Here is a 22629-nt window from a genome sequence, read left to right on the forward strand (position 1 = left end):
TAGACATACGAAAAGAAAAAGGAAATCTCCAGAAGATCAATGACTGTATCTCCCTCTAACACTGTTTCAACAACTTCGATTTGAGATAAGGAATCTGTTACATACCTTCCTGCCCTACGAACCACCCCACCTTTTGTGTCCCTGGCGAGCGGGCGGTCATGAAGTCGTCCATGTCCACCGGGCAAGGCCACAGGTCAAGAATTGCCTTGATGTCGTGTGTGTGTGTGTGTGTATGTGACGTGAATTGCAAGACGGTTCAAAAGTTAGTGTTCAGTGTCTTCATTATGGAAAGTGCAGCTCGAACGTGAAGCGTCTTGTGAACATGTCAATTGTTGTTTGTGATATTGGAGATACTCTATTGCTCTCTGCAAAACGTTGTCGAAATATGAATAAGTAAAGGGAAAAAATCGGACGTCTTGTTAAAGCCTTCGTAATAAGGCTGTTGGCTGTAAACCCACCAATACCTCAGCTTCAAGGATGCAAAGCCATATTATCCTTTCCATGATTCAAGCTGGGCAAACGACAACACTGTTGTAGACGTTGCAATTAGCGAAGAAAGGTAACGTGGGATGTATTCTGGTGCAGTGACTCACAGACCCAGAGAGGAAACTCATCATAATGGGCGACATGAATAGAAGGGTAGATGAGAGAGCGGCTGAGTGGGTGACTGGTAGATTGTCCGGTGCCCCAAGTAGAATATAACAGTGGTAGGTGATAACGTGCGCTGACTGAACCAGTGGATCAGGACGCAAGTTCATCATGTAGTACAAGAATGGCCATAAATATATGAGGTGTGAGTGCAGGAGGAGATGGAGGAGAAAAGAGTATGACTGATCCATTTTTCGTAAGACCGAATTTGATAGATAATGTGCATGATACAAGATGTATTACGGGGTTACGTTGGTGTGGGGGAGGAGGGGTGTGTGGGGGGGGAGGCTTATCAGATCCTATGATAGTAATATGTGGGTTGGCATTATATTTCAGAGACTGTCAAGGACGAAAGGTGCGATTGAGAAAGCACGTAGGATAAAAAAAGTAAAAAAAAAAAAAAAAAAAAGACGTAGGAATGAAAGTGAACAATGACAGAGAAGATCAGGTGTTGGCGAGCAGAGCAGAGGCCGAGGCTTGCATAGAGACAGGAGGGAGGGAATGTGCGAAAACTATATATAGAAAATGGTACAACATGGCGGAATTCATGATACAGAAAACGTTTGTTGATGAGGGATTTCAGGGCGGTATTTATCAATCATGTACGTAAATGAATAGAATCTTGGGGGAAAAATATGAATAGAAAAGCGAGAGAATGAGTGATGCTGTACACTGTATACCAGGGTAGGAAATGATGTAAGTGAAGTAAAGGATAATGTGAAATAGAACATGTACGTGATTGACGAAGACATTTCCGCTCAGACGCGCTCTGACATTCAAGAACATAATCTCAACTTCCTACATGTGGTACCCATGCGATAGGTTACGTATAGCAGAAGGGGAAAGTATGTAGACGTTCTATAGGCTTGTATGTGACAGTATAGTGAGGAGCAGAAGTCATACAACACGCCCATATGTCTTTATGTTGCTACGTGCCTGTTCGAAGCAGTTCCGAACCTCTTGTTTCTACACGTCGAGATTGAGGTTTCGACACAGTTCCGGTCGGCCGTTTCCCAAGACGTTCATTCGCGACTGTACAAATGTGAGACTGGGCCAGCTCACAAAATGATTTTTGAGTTTACTTAGTATTTAGAGGAGATGATAACAAGGTAATGCCTGTAGGTAGTACGTGGAGGAAACATTCTTTATGGAGCTTAGGATAGAAAATAGATGATTGCGAGGAGTTTTGAATCAGTTTGTTTGAACCAGTTTCTACCCACAGCAAACCTGAACTGAGAAATGTCATGCACTAGAACTGTCCCACGCGCATGGCAATGGTGCTACAGGTGATTAAATAAGTGACAGATAAATAGATGAATAGATACTTTAATGGATGCATTCCTGAACTTTTTATGGTCACAGAATGAGAATTATTCAGGGTGAGAATCTAACTACAGGATGTTAAAAGTAAAAAAAAAGATAAAACTAAGGTCTTCCTCACAAACCACCTTCCACCCTTCACTTGTCCTTGCTATCAACTCTTTGTGTCGGATATTATCTCTCTTTTTTATACTTTTTCTATTACATTTAAGATAGTGACACCAGGGGAAGTCATGAAGTTCCTCCGCTCAGAGACGGTGCGTGGTCTTGGGGGGTAATGTTTCTCAGCTCATAGACAGAGCGAGATCTTGGGGCGAAATCTCTCAGCTCACAGACAGTGTGGGGATTTGGGGACAATATTCCTCAGCTCATAGACATCGTGGAGTCTAGGGACGATATTTCTCAGCTCACAGAAGGAGCAAGGCCTCGGTGCAATATTCCTCTGCTCACAGACGGCACGGGGTCTTGGTGCGATATTGCTCGTAGACATATGCGTTTGTTCTCTCTCTCTCTCTCTCTCTCTCTCTCTCTCTCTCTCTCTCTCTCTCTCTCTCTCTCTCTCTCTCTCTCTCTCTCTCCATCTTCTCCCACAATATAACATCATAATGAAGGGATTCAAAGTCCACAGACGTGCTTAGGAACAATTAAGATGAAAAATGGGAGAGGAGTAGTTGATTAAGGATGTCAGACGGATGACCAACAGCTTAATGGCTTCATCAGACTCAGTTACAGCGCTTGCATCAGAAGGCTCACTGAGCTCGTTAGCAGGTGTTGTTTTGAGTGTAATTATCGTACGCAGCTGTGGCTGGGTGGTATATTTTCTGGAAGTCTTGAGAGATAAATCAGCGTTTTGTTAATTTGCCTTGGTAATTTCCATGTTAATTAACGTTATTAACACTGCAGTCGGCGTACACAACGCACGGTGTAAACCTGAGAGGAATTTTTAGGTCCACATTTTGTATGCAGAAGATGCTTATCGTACTCTAGACATATTGTGTCCCACCGGTGTAGGTTAATCATCGTACAGAGACGTTCTCTATGTCTTTCTTGTGATCGTGATATATATATATATATATATATATATATATATATATATATATATATATATATATATATATATATATATATAATGTGTGTCTGTTTTATATTGGGTTTCGTCTACATATGCTTACACATGGAGTGAAAAATCACCTTTAGCGAGGCTACGTTACTAGCAATGAAGGAACAGAATACAATCTCACCGGAGAACTTCTCGCCCCCAGTTGGAGCTTGCTGAAGGCCCATGAAAATGGCCATGGGGATATATATATATATATATATATATATATATATATATATATATATATATATATATATACTGCCATAACTGATGACTTAATTCACTGCGGTTTCCCCATTATCGTAAAAGATGCAGGCTGCCTCTCGCCGTGGTCTGAATTATATATAATTTGTCGTGATTGATGGATTTAATGATTGTGTACAGACGTGCGTTGAGATAACCAGAGGATTCAGTCCTTACGCTGATGCCTGGGTTAGTGGCCTTTGAGGCATATTGATCGAAGTGGCCCATAGAAAGAGGTCATATCACTTGTCTGTTCAACACGACGGTACGACCCTTGAACTCACCTTTGAATGTCAGGTCAAAGAGGCCAGGTTATCATATCCCCCCTTAAGGTCGTACTCAAGGGCCGTGTACCGTCAGTCTCGAGCGGCTGGATTAATGATATGGTTTAGAATCAACATTAAGAAAGGTATCGACATTTCCCTTCACGAAAGTAAATTATTCAAGCAACCATATCTTACAGGCTGCTTGTCTAACGTGTATAATTCTTATCGTGGCTTAATGATCACTCTGTACTCGACTCTCATTAACTGATATACATGCCTGCACTGAATAACCCTCCTCAGTATACATAGGTATGTATCATCGCATGGCATCCTTAACCAGAATGGTATTATGATATTCCGTGATGAAGATACCTTTCATTAGAGTCTTCCCAGCCCTTCGTAGGTATTTGTAATCTCCTTCTGAACGAAGAGTAACATTCTAGACACAATATCGACTGGACGAGATGGAAGTTTGAATCAACTGGAACTTGTGGCAAGAAAGAGAGAGAGAGAAAAAAAAAGGTAATTGCTACTTTGGGAAAATGCTCTGATTTCTTCCCATTTATCATTATTATATCTTGAAGGTTATACTTAAGTATACTTACCCCCAGTTGATTCCCTGGGTGTATGTGGATGTCCCAAGAAGTATAAATTACCCTTTAATTTGATGTAGTTTTCGTGGATTACTTTATCTTCCACTTTTTAAAAGCTCGTGTATTTTCAATATGCGTCTTTAAACTTGACGATAAGACACAGGGTCTGGGAGGCTCAGGGCACGACCTATCTAGCTGGGAAAGGTGTCTCAAATCAGCCCTTTATTGCCACTGATGAAATATCGACCATAATGCATAGTTAGATTTGAGCTATCACTGACAGCGATGCTGTCTTAACACAGTATGGATAATGAGTCTCACGTCAACGACTTTGCCGTAGACGAAACGATTGTTAAAGTCAGGCGAACAGACTCCTACACTTGGCTCAGGTAGATCCAGGTACCTGCATTCCTTCGCTCGCATGTGCATTTATTTGCGATGAACAGTGAGGTTCCGCAAGCAATTTGTTAAAAGAAAATTTCCAGTAAAATATTAATCCCGCACTGACAGTCGGCTCAAAATCATTTATTAAAGATATTCTTCGTTACTTTTAAAAGTTTTAACTTTGGCTTGTATGTATGTATTAATGAAAGCACCGCCAGAACACTTACGTGAAAATAGATATACTTAGGACGAATGTGGCCATTTTTTGTCTCTTTTCCTCGTGCTGTCTCGCTGAAGCAGGGGGTAGCGATGCTGTTTCCTGTCAGAAGGGGGTAGCGTCGGCAATGTATGAAGGCAAGCAAGTGTATATGTGTTGACGGGCCATTCTTTGTCTGTTTCCTGGCGCTACCTCGCTGAGGCGGGAAAAGGCAATCAAGTATAGTAGATATATATATATATATATATATATATATATATATATATATATATATATATATATATATATATATTCAAATATTATCACAAGTATTGATTATGGGAATTATTATATATTCTAGGACGAATACCTCAACCCTTCTTTACGAAGATAATCAAAAATAAACTCAGGGAAACCAGCCCATGTATCCATCATCACATCTGACGTAAATGAGCGTTGCCCAGTATGATTACATAAACCAGAGTAGCTATATGCAGTGGTTTACACTGAGTTTTTGTTTGTGTGTGTGGCTTCTGTAAAACTCGACAGTGATAGAGAAAAAAAAAATGGAATATTTCATGCTTGAGAACCACGTCTTTATTCATTGTTGCTAACCTGTGTCGGAATGTCATAAAAACTGGATACATGCAGACATATACACCCGCCATACCATTCATATGCCAGATTTTTATCGTTGAACTACAATTAAATCATCCTCATTAATTTTGTGAAAATGATAATATAAGGCATTTTAAATATATATATATATATATATATATATATATATATATATATATATATATATATATATATATATATATATATATATACAAACACGCGATGATATTCTAATCACTGAATTGGCGTTGCAATCATTATTGTGTAGCACAAGCCACTAACCAAATATAGGGACAATTAATTAGATTTATATGCAAATATCATGACATAAAGCCAACTCTAGTACCAAGGAACACACCAAAAAACTAAACTACTTTTTAAATAATCTAGTAAGAGTTAATACCAAGAGGTCAACTACACACACACACACACACACACACACACACACATACTACATTAATTCAAAAACCCAAGACATGGTATACAGACTCGTCTCGTGTTTTTCACTAAGACTCTTGTAAGTCTTGAGGTGAGGAGTGTAGAGAAAGAGATGGAGGTAAGGAGGGAGGGAGTCAACAGCATTGCAGGCGTGGTCTGAAGGGAAGGGGGCAATAACTCAGGCTGCCAGTGTGGGGTGATGGATCACCCAGCGTACCAACGGACGGTATAAGGTGAAGGCGCTTCTGCGTGCGTGGGGTTCGGCCTGCCATGCCTTGCCTGCTGCTGCTCCTCCTCCTCCTCCTCCTCCTCCTCCTACTCCTACTCCCCACGGGAATAGACACTGCTAGCAGCAGCGGTAGGATCACAAGACTAAAATTCCACCCCGCAGCACATATCTCAGTCCTGGGTTGATAAGTCTCGGTGTATAAGCGTAATACGCTTATCAAACGCTTCTAGTAATCGTATAACATCATTCAGAGGGATGGTTATGTTCTGTGTTTATATGTATTTCGTTAATGGACGGAAGGAAATGATTCTGATTTGAAGTTCGTGTAAGATATTCGGTCGATAAGACTGGAACAAAAAAGATATGACAGAATGATCTTTAAACAGAAAATGAAAATGAATCGTGTATATATATATATATATATATATATATATATATATATATATATATATGCATAGGTTTTATGATGCTTCGACAGATATTGCCTTGTTCACAAGCGTAGCATCATCGTTCCCTGAACCTTGAATGATAAACATGACCCCAGTAATGGTATCACTCAGGTAAGAATTTCAATTATATGATACTTCCAGACGATTAAGTCCTGTAATTATCCAGTATGCTGGTATGTCATTAGCATCCTGGGCATGACTTGAGTCCAAGTTAATTGAATTAATTGATGTTTTTGCCCAAGTGTTTGATGAGAATTATGGTGGTGTGGAGACAGTAAAGCAATTTCGTAGATTCGCTCCTAAGGAGGAGGGGAAAAACCTAATGTTTTGATAGAATGCCTCATTCAAATGGTATCTGTTCATCTCCGTCCAAAGTGGTTCTTCTGGATCTTACCTCTCATGTTGTATGGACCTGATGGAATGTATTGCCAATGGCTCATCTTCGCTACAATGTTGATCATTGTGTCGACGTTGAACCAGCATATGATCACCTCTTTAGTGACGTATTGTGTTTACATTGTTGGAACGTGTTGGAGACCAAGGATCACTGACTCTCGTGTGTTCGGTATATTGCACGATATTCAAAGCCAAAGCCCAAATTGCCCATGTTATTGAACCTGACTCCAAAATATTGCTTGACTCGTATAATCCCTTGCAAAATAGATAGTCCAGATAATTCTTTTACATTTGTTCAGTGCCGGTCTTCGCAGTTCGAATATCATCTAAAACATTTCAGTCTTTAAAAGTGATGTTCCGGACGATAAAAACAGAGCCAATATTTCAAGATCATGAAATCGTTCTCTTCATCTTTCTTTTGCAAGTAAATCCTTTGCTAGACGTAATAGATTTCTTTTTCGTCTTTTTTTTTCATCACAAAGGGCACGCAAGCAGCGATAAACGACTGGGTGTTTTCGCGGCTGTTTGTGTTAGTGGAGGCAGAGCAGAGATTTAGAGATAGTGTCTTAAAGTAGGGAGGCAGATAGGTTGCTTCAGATGCCATGCAGCCGAAGACGATCTAGTGACTTGAGTCACTGGAAGAGAAGCGTGCGTGTGTGTGTGTGTGGGTGGGTGGGTGTGTGTGTGAATCTTGGGCCCAATGACGCTTTGAACACACGGCCCATTTCTCCATATATAAATGGACAAGAGCGGGTCTAGGGGATCGGGGGGTGCCTTAACCCCCAGCTGAGAAACAAGTGGTCATGGGAGGTATGAGAGAATCGGTGGTATTGCACGCTCCACAGCCAGCCTAGTTGGAGCCATTAGATTTTCGCTTTATGGCTTGTGATTGTAATCCAGTTTTGCATACACCAAGCCCAAGAGGTGGGCGGAAGATCCCATTCGCCAATATGACTTTTACTGGCTCTGTTATAATGGACGGATAATTGCCCTCTGATTATCTACCTCCCCAGGAGAGATTATGAGTCTGTGATTATGCCTAATTACAAAACTATTAACCTCGACAAACCAAATAAAAGAAAATGACGTCACGGTACGGTACATTAATCGCTGAAAATAATTGACCCCCTTCAAAAAAAAAATTCATTTGAATATTTAGTATTCTAATGTATCATGTGTGGGGTTTTTTTCTCTATTTGATATCAGGAAATGGGAATTTGTATAGAGTGCGTATCTAAAAATTATTTGAACGTTGCGTGGAAGTTCTGGACTCGTAAGACCTCCACATCTCTTGGACTTTCACCATCAAACACAACTTTCTAAACTTCTGTATATTTTCGTCACTCAGTATATGCCATTCATCCAATACTCTTAAGCTGTGAATCCAATCCTTTACGTCAACCTGACACAAGGTCTTACTTGAATTCCATGTAATTACCCCTTGTTGTCCTATCCTCATATCTTTTTTGAAGAACCGTCAGTTGTTCTCACAAACTGGTTATCAAAAAACTTAAAGGTTGTGATCAAGTCGTACCGAACTCCTCTTTCTTCAATATTGGACATATGTATGTTCTCTAACCTTTCCCTATAACTCAGTTTTTCTTAATTTCTTTGTCGCCTTCCTCTAGACCTTATCTATCAGTTCTCTGTCCATCTTGAAGTGCGTTAGCTAAAAAGATGAGACATTTGGCTCCAGGTTAGAGGGATAATGTCGACTCCCAAGTCCCTGTCATACACGGATTCCTGTAACTTGTTTCGTATCAGATTATATCTATGTCAAGGTCATCTTTCACTGTATCCCAACCGCATTACATTTTGAATTTACTTAGGTTGAATTTCATTAACTGTTCATCAGACTAAGTCTGGAGTTCGTCTAGCTTAGGTTAGGTTAGCTGATGCAACTCACCTCCCCTTTTCCTCCATCCTTGATGACCTTGGCATCATCAGCAATCATTTCCAGGTGTGTGTGTGTGTGTGTGTGTGTGTGTGTGTGTGTGTGTGTGTGTCTTTGCTTTCGTGTTGAAAAATTAAATTTCAATATCTGTTCATAATATATTCATGAAACTGATTATCACTGTCTCATAAATCAAATTTTCTCTCGTCGTATCCGACCCGACCTTTTTTTATGCAATTTCATAGAGAGAGAGAGAGAGAGAGAGAGAGAGAGAGAGAGAGAGAGAGAGAGAGAGAGAGATATGTGTGTGCTGTCATCACCTGATAAACGGCTGCTTCCCTGGTCACTCCTCTGACAGATATGATTATTTCACTTTCCATGACAGAGAGAGAGAGAGAGAGAGAGAGAGAGAGAGAGAGAGAGAGAGAGAGAGAGAGAGAGAGGTTGTTGGACTTGCCTGCAAGCGGTTACACCTCGAGTGAAAAGTCACTTGGGCGAGGTTGTATCAACGTCAAAGGGCGAAGACTAAGCCCACTCTCTCGTCAAGGACCTTCTCGCTCGAAAGGAGTCCATCAGTCCCCTTCTCCTGATTGGAGCGCAGGCATCATTGGAACTGAGATCTTTGAATATGATATCTTTCTTCACATCCCGTCACCCCATGTTGTTCTCTTTCGCCTCTTAACATATCACAGGAACGTACAGCGAAATGAGAACCCTTTACCAGTCTTCTGAAAAATTCTTAGAAAAAAAAGAAATGGCATAATTTTTGTAACCATAGGTAGGTCTGCGGACAACAACATGGGGGCAAAAAAAAAAAGTGTTGCAGCACAAACGAGTGATTCACTTCTGTCCAATTTACAATATCTTACTCTGACTACCTCGACCATAGAGGGAATGGTAATTTGAACAAATTTTCGCCCGCCGATAAGAATCTGTACCGATTGTTGCTGGAACTGTGTGTGATTCTCTCTCTCTCTCTCTCTCTCTCTCTCTCTCTCTCTCTCTCTCTCTCTCTCTCTCTCTCTCTGGGGTCTTAACATACTGCCGTAGACAAAAGGAGGCGATCACCTCATCAGGACGTGAGAGGGAACATCTAGTGAACCTTGGGGCTACCGAAGCAATGGCTCCTTTGATCATGTCATTGCCTAAGCCCACTGGTAGGCCAGACGTTCCACCTACATGCGCGGTGATTAGAATTAGAAATTGAAGGGTTCTGAACCTACGTAAAAAAAAAGAAAAGAAAGAAAAAAGGATTTCAATCCATTATGTAGATATTGTCTCGATTCTCATTGGTATTCTGTTCTAGATATTCAATGTTTTTTCTCTTTTTTTTTTTTTTGGCATAGCTAGTCAAACAGGATGTGTTAGCCTGATAATAGTTATAGTTTTCAATTATAGCCTCCAGAGCACCGGCAATTTACAGTGATTTGTTTTGTAATTATAGAGAAGCGTCGTGGACCTTTTAGTCTTCCCAGAGGCGGAAGTTCGCTTCGCTGTAATGATCAGGAGCGCTATAGGGTCTTCACTCACTAGAAGAAATAAAAAAAAAATGTTTGATATCTTTCATAAAAGAAATGACAACTGGGGTTTCTGGCACGAGAGAGAGAGAGAGAGAGAGAGAGAGAGAGAGAGAGAGAGAGAGAGAGAGAGAGAGAGGAGGTGTGGAATTACGTGAGGCTTGAGTTTATGAGGGCAAGTCCACGGAGAAGGTTATATGATGAACCACAATGAGGCAAGAATGAAGCGAGGCACCGATTGCTTCCCGGCCTCCTCCTCCTCCTCCTCCTCTCGTCCAAACTTCCGACTGGCGCTAATACATTTCTCAAACAAGGTCGCTCCTTTTTCCACAAAAATCATCTCTAAAACCAAGCCTGCGTGAGTGTTTATCATAACCCTGACTCATAAATGTCCTTACCTTACAACTTCATTACTTAGGTCGTAAGTTGACTCATATTTCGTGCGTGTAATAAAACCCTACTTACCATTGCCAATGGTCACGAGTGAACGTTACCATCCCAAGCCTCACCTTCCAGTCCTGAAGGAGGCGAGATGGTGCCAGGTTATTATATCTTCGAGGAGCTGAGACTGTGAAAAAGAGAGATTTGGAGTTGAGATCTGAGAGAGAGAGAGAGAGAGAGAGAGAGAGAGAGAGAGAGAGAGAGAGAATGTGTGTGTGTGTGTTTGTGTTGTGTGTGTGTATGTGTGTTAATACAGAGAGAGAGAGAGAGAGAGAGAGAGAGAGAGAGAGAGAGAGAGAGAGAGAGATGGTCTTTATATATGAGAGAAAGATATGACCCCCCAGCCTCATTCAGAGGCTTGGCAGACATGACTCTTTCTCTCTCTATAAGAGGGATAAAGATATGGCAAGTGGGAGTGAGGGATTTATGAGCCGTAACACAAGGAGGGACAGGAGGATGTGATCCATACGTCTAGTGGGAGGAGGAGAGATATGTGGCTGTCTGTCTGTCTGTGTGTAAGGACGGATGAATAGCAGCTCTACATAGAGGAATGAGATCAAAACCATGGCACTATACAGGTGAAGTGACATTGCTTTACCCTTCCTCGATAATGGAAATTATCTATATATAATGAGATACGTTTTTTATTACCACACTTTATTTTTACCTTGAATAGCAGCCCCAACATGTATAAGTTCAAAGCCAATATATTTTCATCTAGAACACGAATAGTTTCTAAGCCCATCAATTTTCCTGACTCTCTGTCCTCGTCATGGAAGAAGCATCAGAAACCAGTCGATCTGTGATTAATGCAAGAAGAACGCTGTCGTACCTCTGGTGTTGTTTGTATTACCCGCAGCGCAACACAGTGTTTCTGTCCCTTGTGTTGATGAAGAGGAGATAGAGATCAACCTGGGCTCCATGCACGAGTAATGAAGTCCACGTTAGCGAGGCACGACCATCAGCCCAGGGGCTTATATGGTGGTCAGGTAATTGGTCCATTATGAGAGCAATTCCCTGACATCCATACCTGGGCAGGGGACCTTGCTTATATCACTGTATGGGGGCAGAGGGATTGTAGATAGAGTTGTTGTTGCGTGTGGCTTGCGGCTTTGTGTGTGTGTGTGTGTGTGTGTGTGTGTGTGTGTGGTAAGTGGTCACGCCCTAATCACACTTGTATCGTCACCTATGAATGGGTAGAAATAACCGCGTCGAGGACTCCCTTCGCTCTAAAGCAGTCAATTATACTTATACCTAATTATATTTATTGGTTCGAGCTGATTCATCTCATTGTTTGATGATCAAAGTACTTGATGTAGGTGTATGAAAGTACCGGACCGGACGCAGCGCTCTGAGGGAGAGTCGAACCTGCGGCAGGGGTGAAGCAGCTTCATTCACATAGAACGGAACTCTAAAACTACGACTGAAAACATCGTCGAACGGGCAACCGTATACGTTTCTAATGCGATTAACGATTAAAGGTTTTTGTTCAACGTGCGTGAAAAAGAATGCCTTACGCAAGCCAGGCACGAAGAGGTAAAAAGAGGAACACCAGGAGGAAAAAAAAAAAGGGTTTGATCATGAACTATTATTTCCCTAAACTTCGGTCCGAAATTGAGATAGGTACGTGTGACTCATGGTAATGATTCGGGGCGAATATTTCTGATAAACGCTCTTGGGTACGCTCTCTCTCTCTTCTCTCTCTCTCTCTCTCTCTCTCTCTCTCTCTCTCTCTCTCTCAAGGAGAAATCTCTAACCAGCACTGAATCCGCGGACCGCCTGCCGACTGGTCACGTCAGAAATGATCTTGTGTGATCACCTCTCTTCTCACTTTCTTATATCACATGTTCTCCCCATTTTCCTCTCCCTTCGCTTCGTCCTGGGGTCGCCCACTTCCTTTTTCCATCTTGCTTTGTACAAACAGTCGTTCCGCTACGTTCCACGACCTGGACTATCAAGGGTCATGCCCTTCACAAGCACGGGTCACGAGCCCCCATAAACACAGGTCAGGTCACTAGGTCATCATCACCTCTGCCCTAACCCTTCCCTTCTTCCCATTCTGTCCTGTGATTGTAACTGTAGCCACAGCTGTATATTCTGTAGTGACATTGTTATATTTATCATTGCAAATGTATGTATACAGCTTTTTGTGTTCCTCTGAATTATCCTGAAAGTGCATTTAATGCTGTAGTTTAGAATATCAAATATGCTGAAGCCTCCTCTCCCTTCTCCGTATCATCTTATTGCTTATAGCACAATCATGGTTACTACAGATATCCATGAAAGATGCACCAAAGATATTCCCTTCAGTGTTATGCAATTGGCCTGAAGTCTGTAATCATGCATTTCACTGAGCATTGTAAATATGTATGTTACTCTCCGTTGTAAATGTTTTTTTACGCAAGTATTTTAAATGCACTTTATTCCCTCTTGAATGACATTTATAGTTTAGAATCTCATGTGATTCTGACTGTGCAGAATACAAGAATACATTAACCATACCCCCATTCTTCACTCCTTCTCCTCAGCGTCAACCAATATGGCTTCAAGTACCACCTCGAGACGCCCATCTCCACCTCACAGCGCCGGGAGGACGACCGTATAACCTACATCAACAAGGGTCAGTTCTACGGCATCACCATGGAGTACATCCACGACCCTGAGAAGCCCCTGAAGACCGGCACAGTTAAGGTAGGTAGTGCGAACTCCTGCAGGGGACAATGTCGCGGTGGAGAGGTCGGTGTGGGTGTGAGACGGTATGTTAAGAATGTTGTTTGGGTCTTGGCGTTCCTATTAAGGATATGTAGGTAAGGAGTATATATATATATATATATATATATATATATATATATATATATATATATAAATCGTTCACATCCATATGCATGAGTTTATTATTTATACGAAAAGTTGCAAATGTCAAAAATGTGACAGTGCCGAAAGGAAATCAGATATGGAATAAATAGCAGAGGACGAGTGAGGAATGTGCTTGGAGTGGCCTGTTTGCCTCACTGGTTCCTGACGTTTGCTTGTGGTTCCCTCGTGTTTGTTTATCATGCTTGGAAACTGTCTTCAGTAAGGTGACGTTCTGGAACTGGTGATGGGTTTAGATATATTGATCTATGTATCCTTCACTCAGTCCCCGAGTGTGTAACATGGCTGCGACCAGAGATAACTAAAAAGATATCTTCATGATCTCGAGGAAGATAAGGAACAAGCAAGACTCCGCCTACCGCAGGGAGGCGGTCGCAGCCGCTAGCGGCAGCTCGGGTGGCAGTCATATCCCACGCATATCACTGGCCGGAAACAGGGTCTTGCCACCCCCCCCTCCCTTGCGGTCACCCGGGAACCCAACCTGAGATTGAATCTGGGTTTTGTTTTCACTATGCACGGCCGCCTGGGGTCGGTAGGGTTGTGTGTTGTGGCAGGGTGATAACCGCTGGTGGAGAGAGAGAGTCAGGGAGGAAGCCTTGCTTGCTGATGGCTTGTTAGGGACAAGTTACATTCGTTCAATGATGCAGTTCTTTGTTACCGTTGTTGTTGTTGCTAAACGAACAGGTTTGTTTATTTGGAACAAACTTGCTTACGCTCGGCAAGTTTGATAATCCCTTCAGCACGACGGTACGACACCTGACCATGACGGTACGACACTTGACCATGACGGTACGACACTTGACCATGACGGTACGACACTTGACCATGACGGTAAGACACTTGACCACGACGGTACGACACTTGTTCAGGAGGTCTAGCAAGTGTTGTGTGTATTCTTGATCCATTTTGTAATGATGTGCGTTTACGTTTACATCGTTATATTACAAAGTTTTCGTAAAACCTGTACTTTCGTGAGGGGATTTCGTACGAGGCAGCGGTAGATATTCCCTGGCATGCTGATATCCCACATATACGATTCACAACACACACACACACACACATACACACACACACACACGCACACACACACACGCACACACACACACACACACACACACACACACACACACACACACAGTCCATGAATTTGCTACCCATGAGAGGAGTAAGGGTTGACTTCACAATGGCCTTCAAGTTTCGAAACCAGTTTGATAATGTCGCCAGCAAACAGTTCTTCGAAGTATTAAAAGATAAGTCGAAGACAACAGATTAAACAAGAAACTTTGTTAGGGAAGATGTAAAGAAATATTTTCATAGTATCCGAGCATAAGACGAAGGGAATACGTGAATACTGAAGCTTACAAAAGCTTAAGCAGTGTGACTCAGACACCTCAAGACATGGCGACCCTACGAGCGTAGAACTTCATTCCCCTTTCTACACAAATAGGTCATTGCATTCTTGATTCGTAAAGAAAAAAAAAAGAAGTATCAGGCAATTCCAACTCATCATCATCATCATTGATTCACCGCATACCTGATTCATCCACACTCCTGACTCACCGGTCACCTGATGCGCCTCATGAGTGATGTATTACCACAGCTGTAGACGCGTATATCCTCGCCATTACTCATCGCTGTGGGACAGGATCGTCTGGGTCACTCTCTGCCTTCCACCGCTCCAACGCCTCTCTCTCTCTCTCTCTCTCTCTCTCTCTCTCTCTCTCTCTCTCTCTCTCTCTCTCTCTCTCTCCTCACAATCCACCCACAGCCACTGGAGCGAACCACAATTCGTTATCTCCTCTCTTCATTCTGATTTCGCAATCCCTCCATACATATATTTTTTCCCCCCAACCATCGAACACAAACATACATGACCCTAGACATCTATATTCTACGTCCTGCAGCACCTGGCTTCCCTGCTCCATCACCAAATACCTCCAGACACCTCCCTGCCCATCCCTGCCCCGCCCTACCCCTCCGTGTGGCAAGTGACTATGGTCCAGCTAATTGTTTGTGACTGGATGGTGTACCGTCTTGCCCGACTTGGATCTCGCCAAGACGTGGAGAGCATACTTAAAGTCTACCAGGGGTGGAGGGTTGTATGTATATATATACACACATACACAGGGCGTATGTTGGGATTAAAGTACATATGTATATATAAGAGAGAGAGAGAGAGAGAGAGAGAGAGAGAGAGAGAGAGAGAGAGAGAGAGAGAGAGAAAGAGGAGGGATGAGAAGGTGTAGGAAACCACAGGTGTCTTTGGGAATCCCTAGCCATTGATGAGATCAACAATATCTTCGACAGGTGAGAACTTGGATCCACATTATTGAAAAGCAAAAAAGAAAGAAAAAAGTATCAAACAAACATCATCTTGCAAATACAAAGATAGATCAAGTTTATATGATTTACTGCACAGCTGACGTTTGTAGGTGGGGCTGGCAATCCCCTCTGACATGTCTTGTTTACATGACTAAGTATAAAGTTACCAAAAAAAGTCTTAGCCATTCCCCAGTTGGTGACGCCATACAGACGAATTCTCAAGTGGAGACCATCTCTTTATTTCACCTAGTGGAAACTATCTCTTTATTTCATCTAGTGGAGACTATCTCTTTATTTCACCTAGTGGAAACTATCTCTTTATTTCATCTAGTGGAGACTATCTCTTTATTTCACCTAGAGGAAACCTATCTCTTTATTTCATCTAGTGGAGACTATCTCTTTATTTCATCTAGTGGAGACTATCTCTTTATTTCATCTAGTGGAGACTATCTCTTTATTTCATCTAGTGAGAATCACTGGTTCCTTACGTTGTTCCACTTGCTGTTCTCTGTTTTCTCTCACCTTCCTCTGGAGGTGGTAGCCTCCGTCAGGGTATATCTGACCAATAAACTTTATCCTTCCTGTAAGCATGAAAATATAGTGAAAAAAAAAAGAATATGAAAGTATTTACCCAAGACGCTCTAAAAGGCCTACATAGGTTGAAATGGGTTATGGTAATGAGTTCCCATGACCAACACACACACACACACACACACACACACACACACACACACTAAAGGACAGTTCCCACAGGTGTCAGGGATCAGGTTACAGGCGTCTCCATTGTTCATGAACAGACGCCTCTCCATTTCGACTTACGTAACAGCAATGATGATGATGATAATTATGGCGATGATGATAGATACGGTTATGGTAATGACTATGATGATGGTATGGTTTACATTAGGGAGGTTAGATGAGTATTAGAACAATAGCATGTTAATAAATTTGGATAATACCAGTACTGATTATGACTAATGATAATAATAACAATAATGATAATGATATGATAATGATCATAAAAAGGATGATTATTCTGATAATAGAAACAAGAATAATGATAGTAATAATAGCATTGCTTATGATTATATGAATATATAATCGAGACGAATGTTCCAAAAGGCAGTAGTGTCTTTGGCCTTCTGGTGACTGAGTGCTGTATCTACCTTTAGGTACCAGAGGGTTACTGTCTATCGTGCTGATTGTGCCTTAGACTCAAAAGGCAACGAAGAATCAAAACCTCTTTTGATTCTCAAATGAACGACTGAATCGCGTTCGTCCTTCATCCAATGAGATCTTAAATCACTGAATAAGTTTATTGAGTTGTTCAAGAATAATAATTCTCCACCGCCTCCTCCTCCTCCTCCTCCTCCTCCTCCTGGGTAGACTAGAGAAAGTCTCATAACTAACCTCAGTGATTGAGGTTAGTGCCAGCTTATAGCAGGATTAGTCTTGTAGGTTCTTGAACCTCCAATTCCTCATCCTCTTCCTCCTCCTCTTCCTCCTTCTCCTCCTCCTATCTACCATCGGGAGGTTGAGAACTCTCCAGCTAAGCAATAAACTCCCACGAGTCTGGAGAGAGAAATTCTTGAGGGTTCCCTGCACTTGTTGGTGTTGTTCAGCCAAAACTTAATGCAACTTTACATCACTTCGACGGGCATCATTCCAGTGGGTCAGGGAGAATCAAATGTCATAGAAAGGCATAAAAAAAGTTAATACCAAATGATCGAAATAAAAAAGAAGAGGTTTTTTTTCACAACTGTTCGAAGCCACAGATGTTTTTTCTCCCTCTGCGAGAAATTTTCTCCGTGTTGCATTCAACTTTGTATTGTTACATGATTTCCCAGGAAGAGACTTGACCTCTTCCCCAAACCGTCTAAAATCTTTTCTCTAATTAAAGATCTAAAGATGAAAAAAAAAAAAAAACACTATAATCCTACAAGAAAAACAGAGTCCTCTCTGATTTCCCTGATTGAGAGATAGCTTTCATCTCGGCAATAAGCATTAGTTTGTAAGATAAAATCAAAATAACTAGAAAGTTACACATATCTAGTATAAACCAGTATAAACCTTGATGCTGCGTGGAGACTTGGAGTTGGTCTTGTAGGCTTGGAGTTGACAGACTTAAAACATTGTGTGTAAACCTCGGTGATAAACCCAGATGGTTTAACTGTATATAATCCAAAGATCAAGACAAGGCAACCCCTCTTGTGTACTCATAGGTTTACCTGATCGTGTGTTGCACTAAACTGTGCTCTCGTGTGCACAAGTGTCTGTACCTAAATGTATGTAAAGAACACCATTCTTACACACACACACGCACACATACACTCTTCTAGAAACGCTCAGACATGAACAACAAAAACTAAACACACCCTCAGAAACAGCACAGTGCCTTTGCGAAAAAAAAAAAAGTCTATACGTTCAGTGGTACAACGACTGTGGTTGCGGACGTGAAGTGGGCGAGGAGGGAATTCGCGTCCAGTGCCTTTCCACCTGGCATAACGACCCTCCAACCATGTGGGGCATAGCCTGACCTATGACCTCCCCCTCACCCCCCCAGGCTCTGGCAGGTGGCGGGGTCAAGATCATGTTGGGAGAGATTGGGTTAGGAAGAATGGTGCTGGGGTGGAGTGTGTTAACTTAATCACTATATTGCGATGAATCACCTGGCTGCCTCTCTCTCTCTCTCTCTCTCTCTCTCTCTCTCTCTCTCTCTCTCTCTCTGAACTTTGGACTGGTTCACTACACCGCACTGCTTCATAAACGCCCCATGAACGACACAGCTCCTCCTGCTTCGAAGCACGACGCCACGTCGTCCCAAATGGTTCATTCATGCTGCCGTTTAGATCCTGTCTGAACAAACATATCGTGGATGAGAAACTATCCAGTTTTTCTATAAAAGGAAGGAGAGACAGGCTTTAAACTCGCTTGTTACACAGGGTGTTAGTAGGAGGACATGATGCGTGACATAGACTGGAAATAAGTAGCTTATACACAGAAAATTTCTGAGAAACACTTCGGTAAGGGAGTTGTGCATGATTAACATGTGACCTTTGGTCGTGTATACACCGTTCTGAATGTCTGTAGGACAAATGCCTAACTCTGCAACATAACGAACGGTTTTTCATTTGTAAGTTGATCAAGTGCGATTCAACGAGTACACACACACACACACACACACACACACACACACACACACCATTCCTAAATATCCATAAAGGCACAAAGCAGCAATGCTAGCATACAAAGACCTGAGAACAATTTAACTTTTTGAATTTCCTGCACGACTTGTTGATATCACTCGTCCTGACCCTTCTGCAGCGCAGACCTCGCCACCCTGGGCATACATGTACAGGATGGGAGGGGGATGTAAGGGGGAGGTGATGATGGAGGAAGAGGAAAAAAGCCAGTAAGAAAATAAGGGCGGGGGGGGCTTGTCACTAACTTTTGAGAAAACACAAAAATACGCTTGTGAAATCGTTTCGACAAGCATAAGTCGTGTATATATATATATATATATATATATATATATATATATATATATATATATATATATATATGAGAGTGTTCTTAAACTCGTTTGCCGAGAGAAGGTTAGATATGTACCCTGCTACTCAGACAAATTCATTTATTAGATTAAGATATTTTTTTCTTCTTCATCAGTACCGGAAACGTATTGCTTCACATCCTGTGGTATGAAATTCATAATTCTACTTATCCTTTGAATCTGTACATAATATGAATAATATTTCCATACTGTATTATACTTGAATATTTAGTATCCAATGTGAATGATATCGTATATAGAAAATTACAAGAAGTATATTTTGCCACTGCTCATATATATATATATATATATATATATATATATATATATATATATATATATATATATATATATATATATATATTGTCATAGAAGAACCTTTAAAGTGTCAACTTACATTATATTTATGGATAGTGAAACAGTAAATATGAGACTTATATGATGATGAAAATCATGTTTATTGCTTAGATTAATTGCTCTAGAAAGACAAGGGCTGCCAAACCCCGCCATGTAACCAGTCCTGACACTCGGGTTTTTGTGGTTAAGTGTTCGGTGATGTACACTTATGATCCTTGTTCTTATCAATGGTGATTGTGCTGATTCAGCAGGTATGATATCCATAATGATGATTATAAAGATAATGATGATAATTCAAATATGATTAGCTACTGGATGATTTGATCGAAGATTTGTAATGGGTGTATGAAAAAACTGAATATGATAATGTGGATTATCATAATTTTCATTATTATCATTATCCTCATTACCTTATTATCATTATTATTATTATTATCATTATTATCATTATCATAATCATTATTATTATCATTATAGCATTAGTAATGATAGTAGTAATCGCAGTACTATCATTATCATTCTTAGTAGTAGTAGTAGTTGTAGTAGGAGGAGTAGTAGTAGTAGTAGTAGTAGCAGTAGTATTAGCAGTGGTAGCAGTAGTAGTAGTAGTAGTAACAGAAGTAGTGGTAGTGGTAATAGTATCAGTAGTAGTAGTAGCAGTAGTAGTAGTAGTGGTGGTAATAGTATCAGTAGTAGTAGTAGTATCAGTAGTAGTCGTAATTCCCAGGTAATACTTCAGGTGGTATGAGTGAGAAATATTTGTGTTGAATGTGGTTCTTGGTGTGACGTCCTGACTTGTGCCGTTTTATAACTTCGATGAAATATCAGTGGACACGCTCCCTCCCCCTGTATTGCAACTGCCATAAAAATTTGAGTGCCTCTTTTACGAGTCAAGAGCTAAACATCTTAACCAGATACATGACCCCACAGTCTGATTGATCACGGGGCTTATGTACATTATTTTTTTTTTCATGCCTTGGTTTATCTGTATGTGTCTGGAGGTCGTTAGTTTCGCCCAGGATGGCGGACTTGGTCGGATTCTGTACAGTGTGTGTGTGTGTGTGTGTGAGGGATATCTTGTGAGCGATCTTCACACTGCCGAAGTCGATATTTATCACGATGGAGATCGGAATTTTAATTGCCTTCAAATATCTCGGGCCCCTTGAGCATGACGGAACGACCCCTGAACTCGACGCTAAGGGTTCAAAGGAGCAGAAAGGCATTACCCCTTAACTATAGATGGCTTGAGGCCTTTGACCTGATCCTTAGTAATAGGATCAAAGGCTAAGTCAACATACCAAAAGGTTCTTTGTGCTCAAGGGCTATAGTGTTGTGTTCAGAAACCACTCATGAGGACAAATGACGGCACACACACACACACACACGAGCACACACACACACACACACACACACACACACACACACACGAAGACATGGTACATACATACAAGGTTTGGAGACGGGGCGACGCGAACGTATAATTCTCTCCCCTTCACACAACGATACTAATCACAAATAGCAACCATGAGCTTCCTTATCTAACCAGCCTAACATTCCAGCTAATTCTTCCAGTGATTAAGCTAACAAAGCAGAGTTGTGTGCAAACAACAAGAGAGAAAAAGAGAGGGAAAAGCAAGTATATGTGTGTGTGGAGAGAGAGAGAGAGAGAGAGAGAGAGAGAGAGAGAGAGAGAGAGAGAGAGAGAGAGACTATATAGTTTACTTATAACTTAAATGAGAATTCACCATAGACTAGACAGTCCAGAATCAGCTTTGACCAAGTCCTCTCGCCAACCCCACCGTTACACAAGCATCCTCCACCGCGAACTTGAGACAAAGTGATTAATCGAATAATGATTTCGCTTGTTTATATGGCCATCTACTACTACTACATTTATGCATTCAGTAACGAATTGCCTTTATCAGAATCACCTATTTGCTCGACATATCATTCCGACAGACGCAAATGTTTAATCACTAAATGCACTTAGGTTTCCCTGTGTTGCTTTTAGTGCAAGGCTATGCTTACAGCGAGCGTCCCTGAAGTTCAGGGATGAACCATGTTCTTAAGGGGATCAAGTATCACGATGTCGGTTTTTCCAGCCACGACAGTTAAGTCTTAGGAGGATTTGATTCCCTTTTACCTATGGTGATTTGTCTCGAGGCAGTCCTGAGTTATAGCTGAATCCCTTCCGCCTCCTTTGGCCAGGATGGTATCCTCCAGGTCTTCCACGACGCTGCTGGCTCACCAACACACATTTCCTACGTCTCCCTAGGAAACTGGGGTTCGATTACCGGAAGATACAGAGGAAAGGACAGATGCCACATGTGCGCCGAACGAAAAAAAAAAAAGAATAAATGTCTATAGATAAATAATCCATGCGATCAGAGTTAGATACACTAAAATGACCGAGTGACTGACATTAACCAGACGTAAACTAAAGAAGGGCAAGAGCCAGGGTTAAGAGCACGTCCTCCAGAGATAAAGGCTGAGTGTGAGGATTAGTGGAGGTGGTGCACTGAGGACCTGGGTGATAAACGCTACACAAATCCCAATGGCGAGGAGAGAGAGAGAGAGAGAGAGAGAGGGAGAGGGAGAGGAGAGTGTGTCTCACACCTGACTGATAAAGGTAAGGCGAATATATAACCTTAGAGGAAAAAAAAAAATTGGTGAGGAACTGGTAGGTAGGAAGGAGTCCTTGAACGTGGAGTGTCGCCGGGAGGGTTGTGATAGCGACGCTGTTAACCAACACGACAGAGGCTGTCGCATTCCCTTCCCTGGCTTAGTCTGCTGTG

At 41.6% G+C, this 22629-nt stretch overlaps 1 protein-coding gene across 4 annotated transcripts in view; it reads left to right on the forward strand.

Annotated features, from left to right (window-relative positions):
* The window catches only part of grh (grainy head), a 216022-nt gene that overhangs the window by 117574 nt on the left and 75819 nt on the right, over positions 1-22629 (forward strand). For all 4 annotated transcript variants that reach the window (XM_071660207.1, XM_071660213.1, XM_071660212.1 and 1 more), the window contains exon 4: positions 13260-13422. In XM_071660207.1, the coding sequence (XP_071516308.1) occupies positions 13260-13422 (163 nt within the window). The remainder of the gene's footprint in view (positions 1-13259; positions 13423-22629) is intronic.

The sequence above is a fragment of the Panulirus ornatus genome, chromosome 69 (assembly GCF_036320965.1).
Source record: "Panulirus ornatus isolate Po-2019 chromosome 69, ASM3632096v1, whole genome shotgun sequence".
In the NCBI taxonomy this organism is placed as follows: domain Eukaryota; kingdom Metazoa; phylum Arthropoda; class Malacostraca; order Decapoda; family Palinuridae; genus Panulirus; species Panulirus ornatus.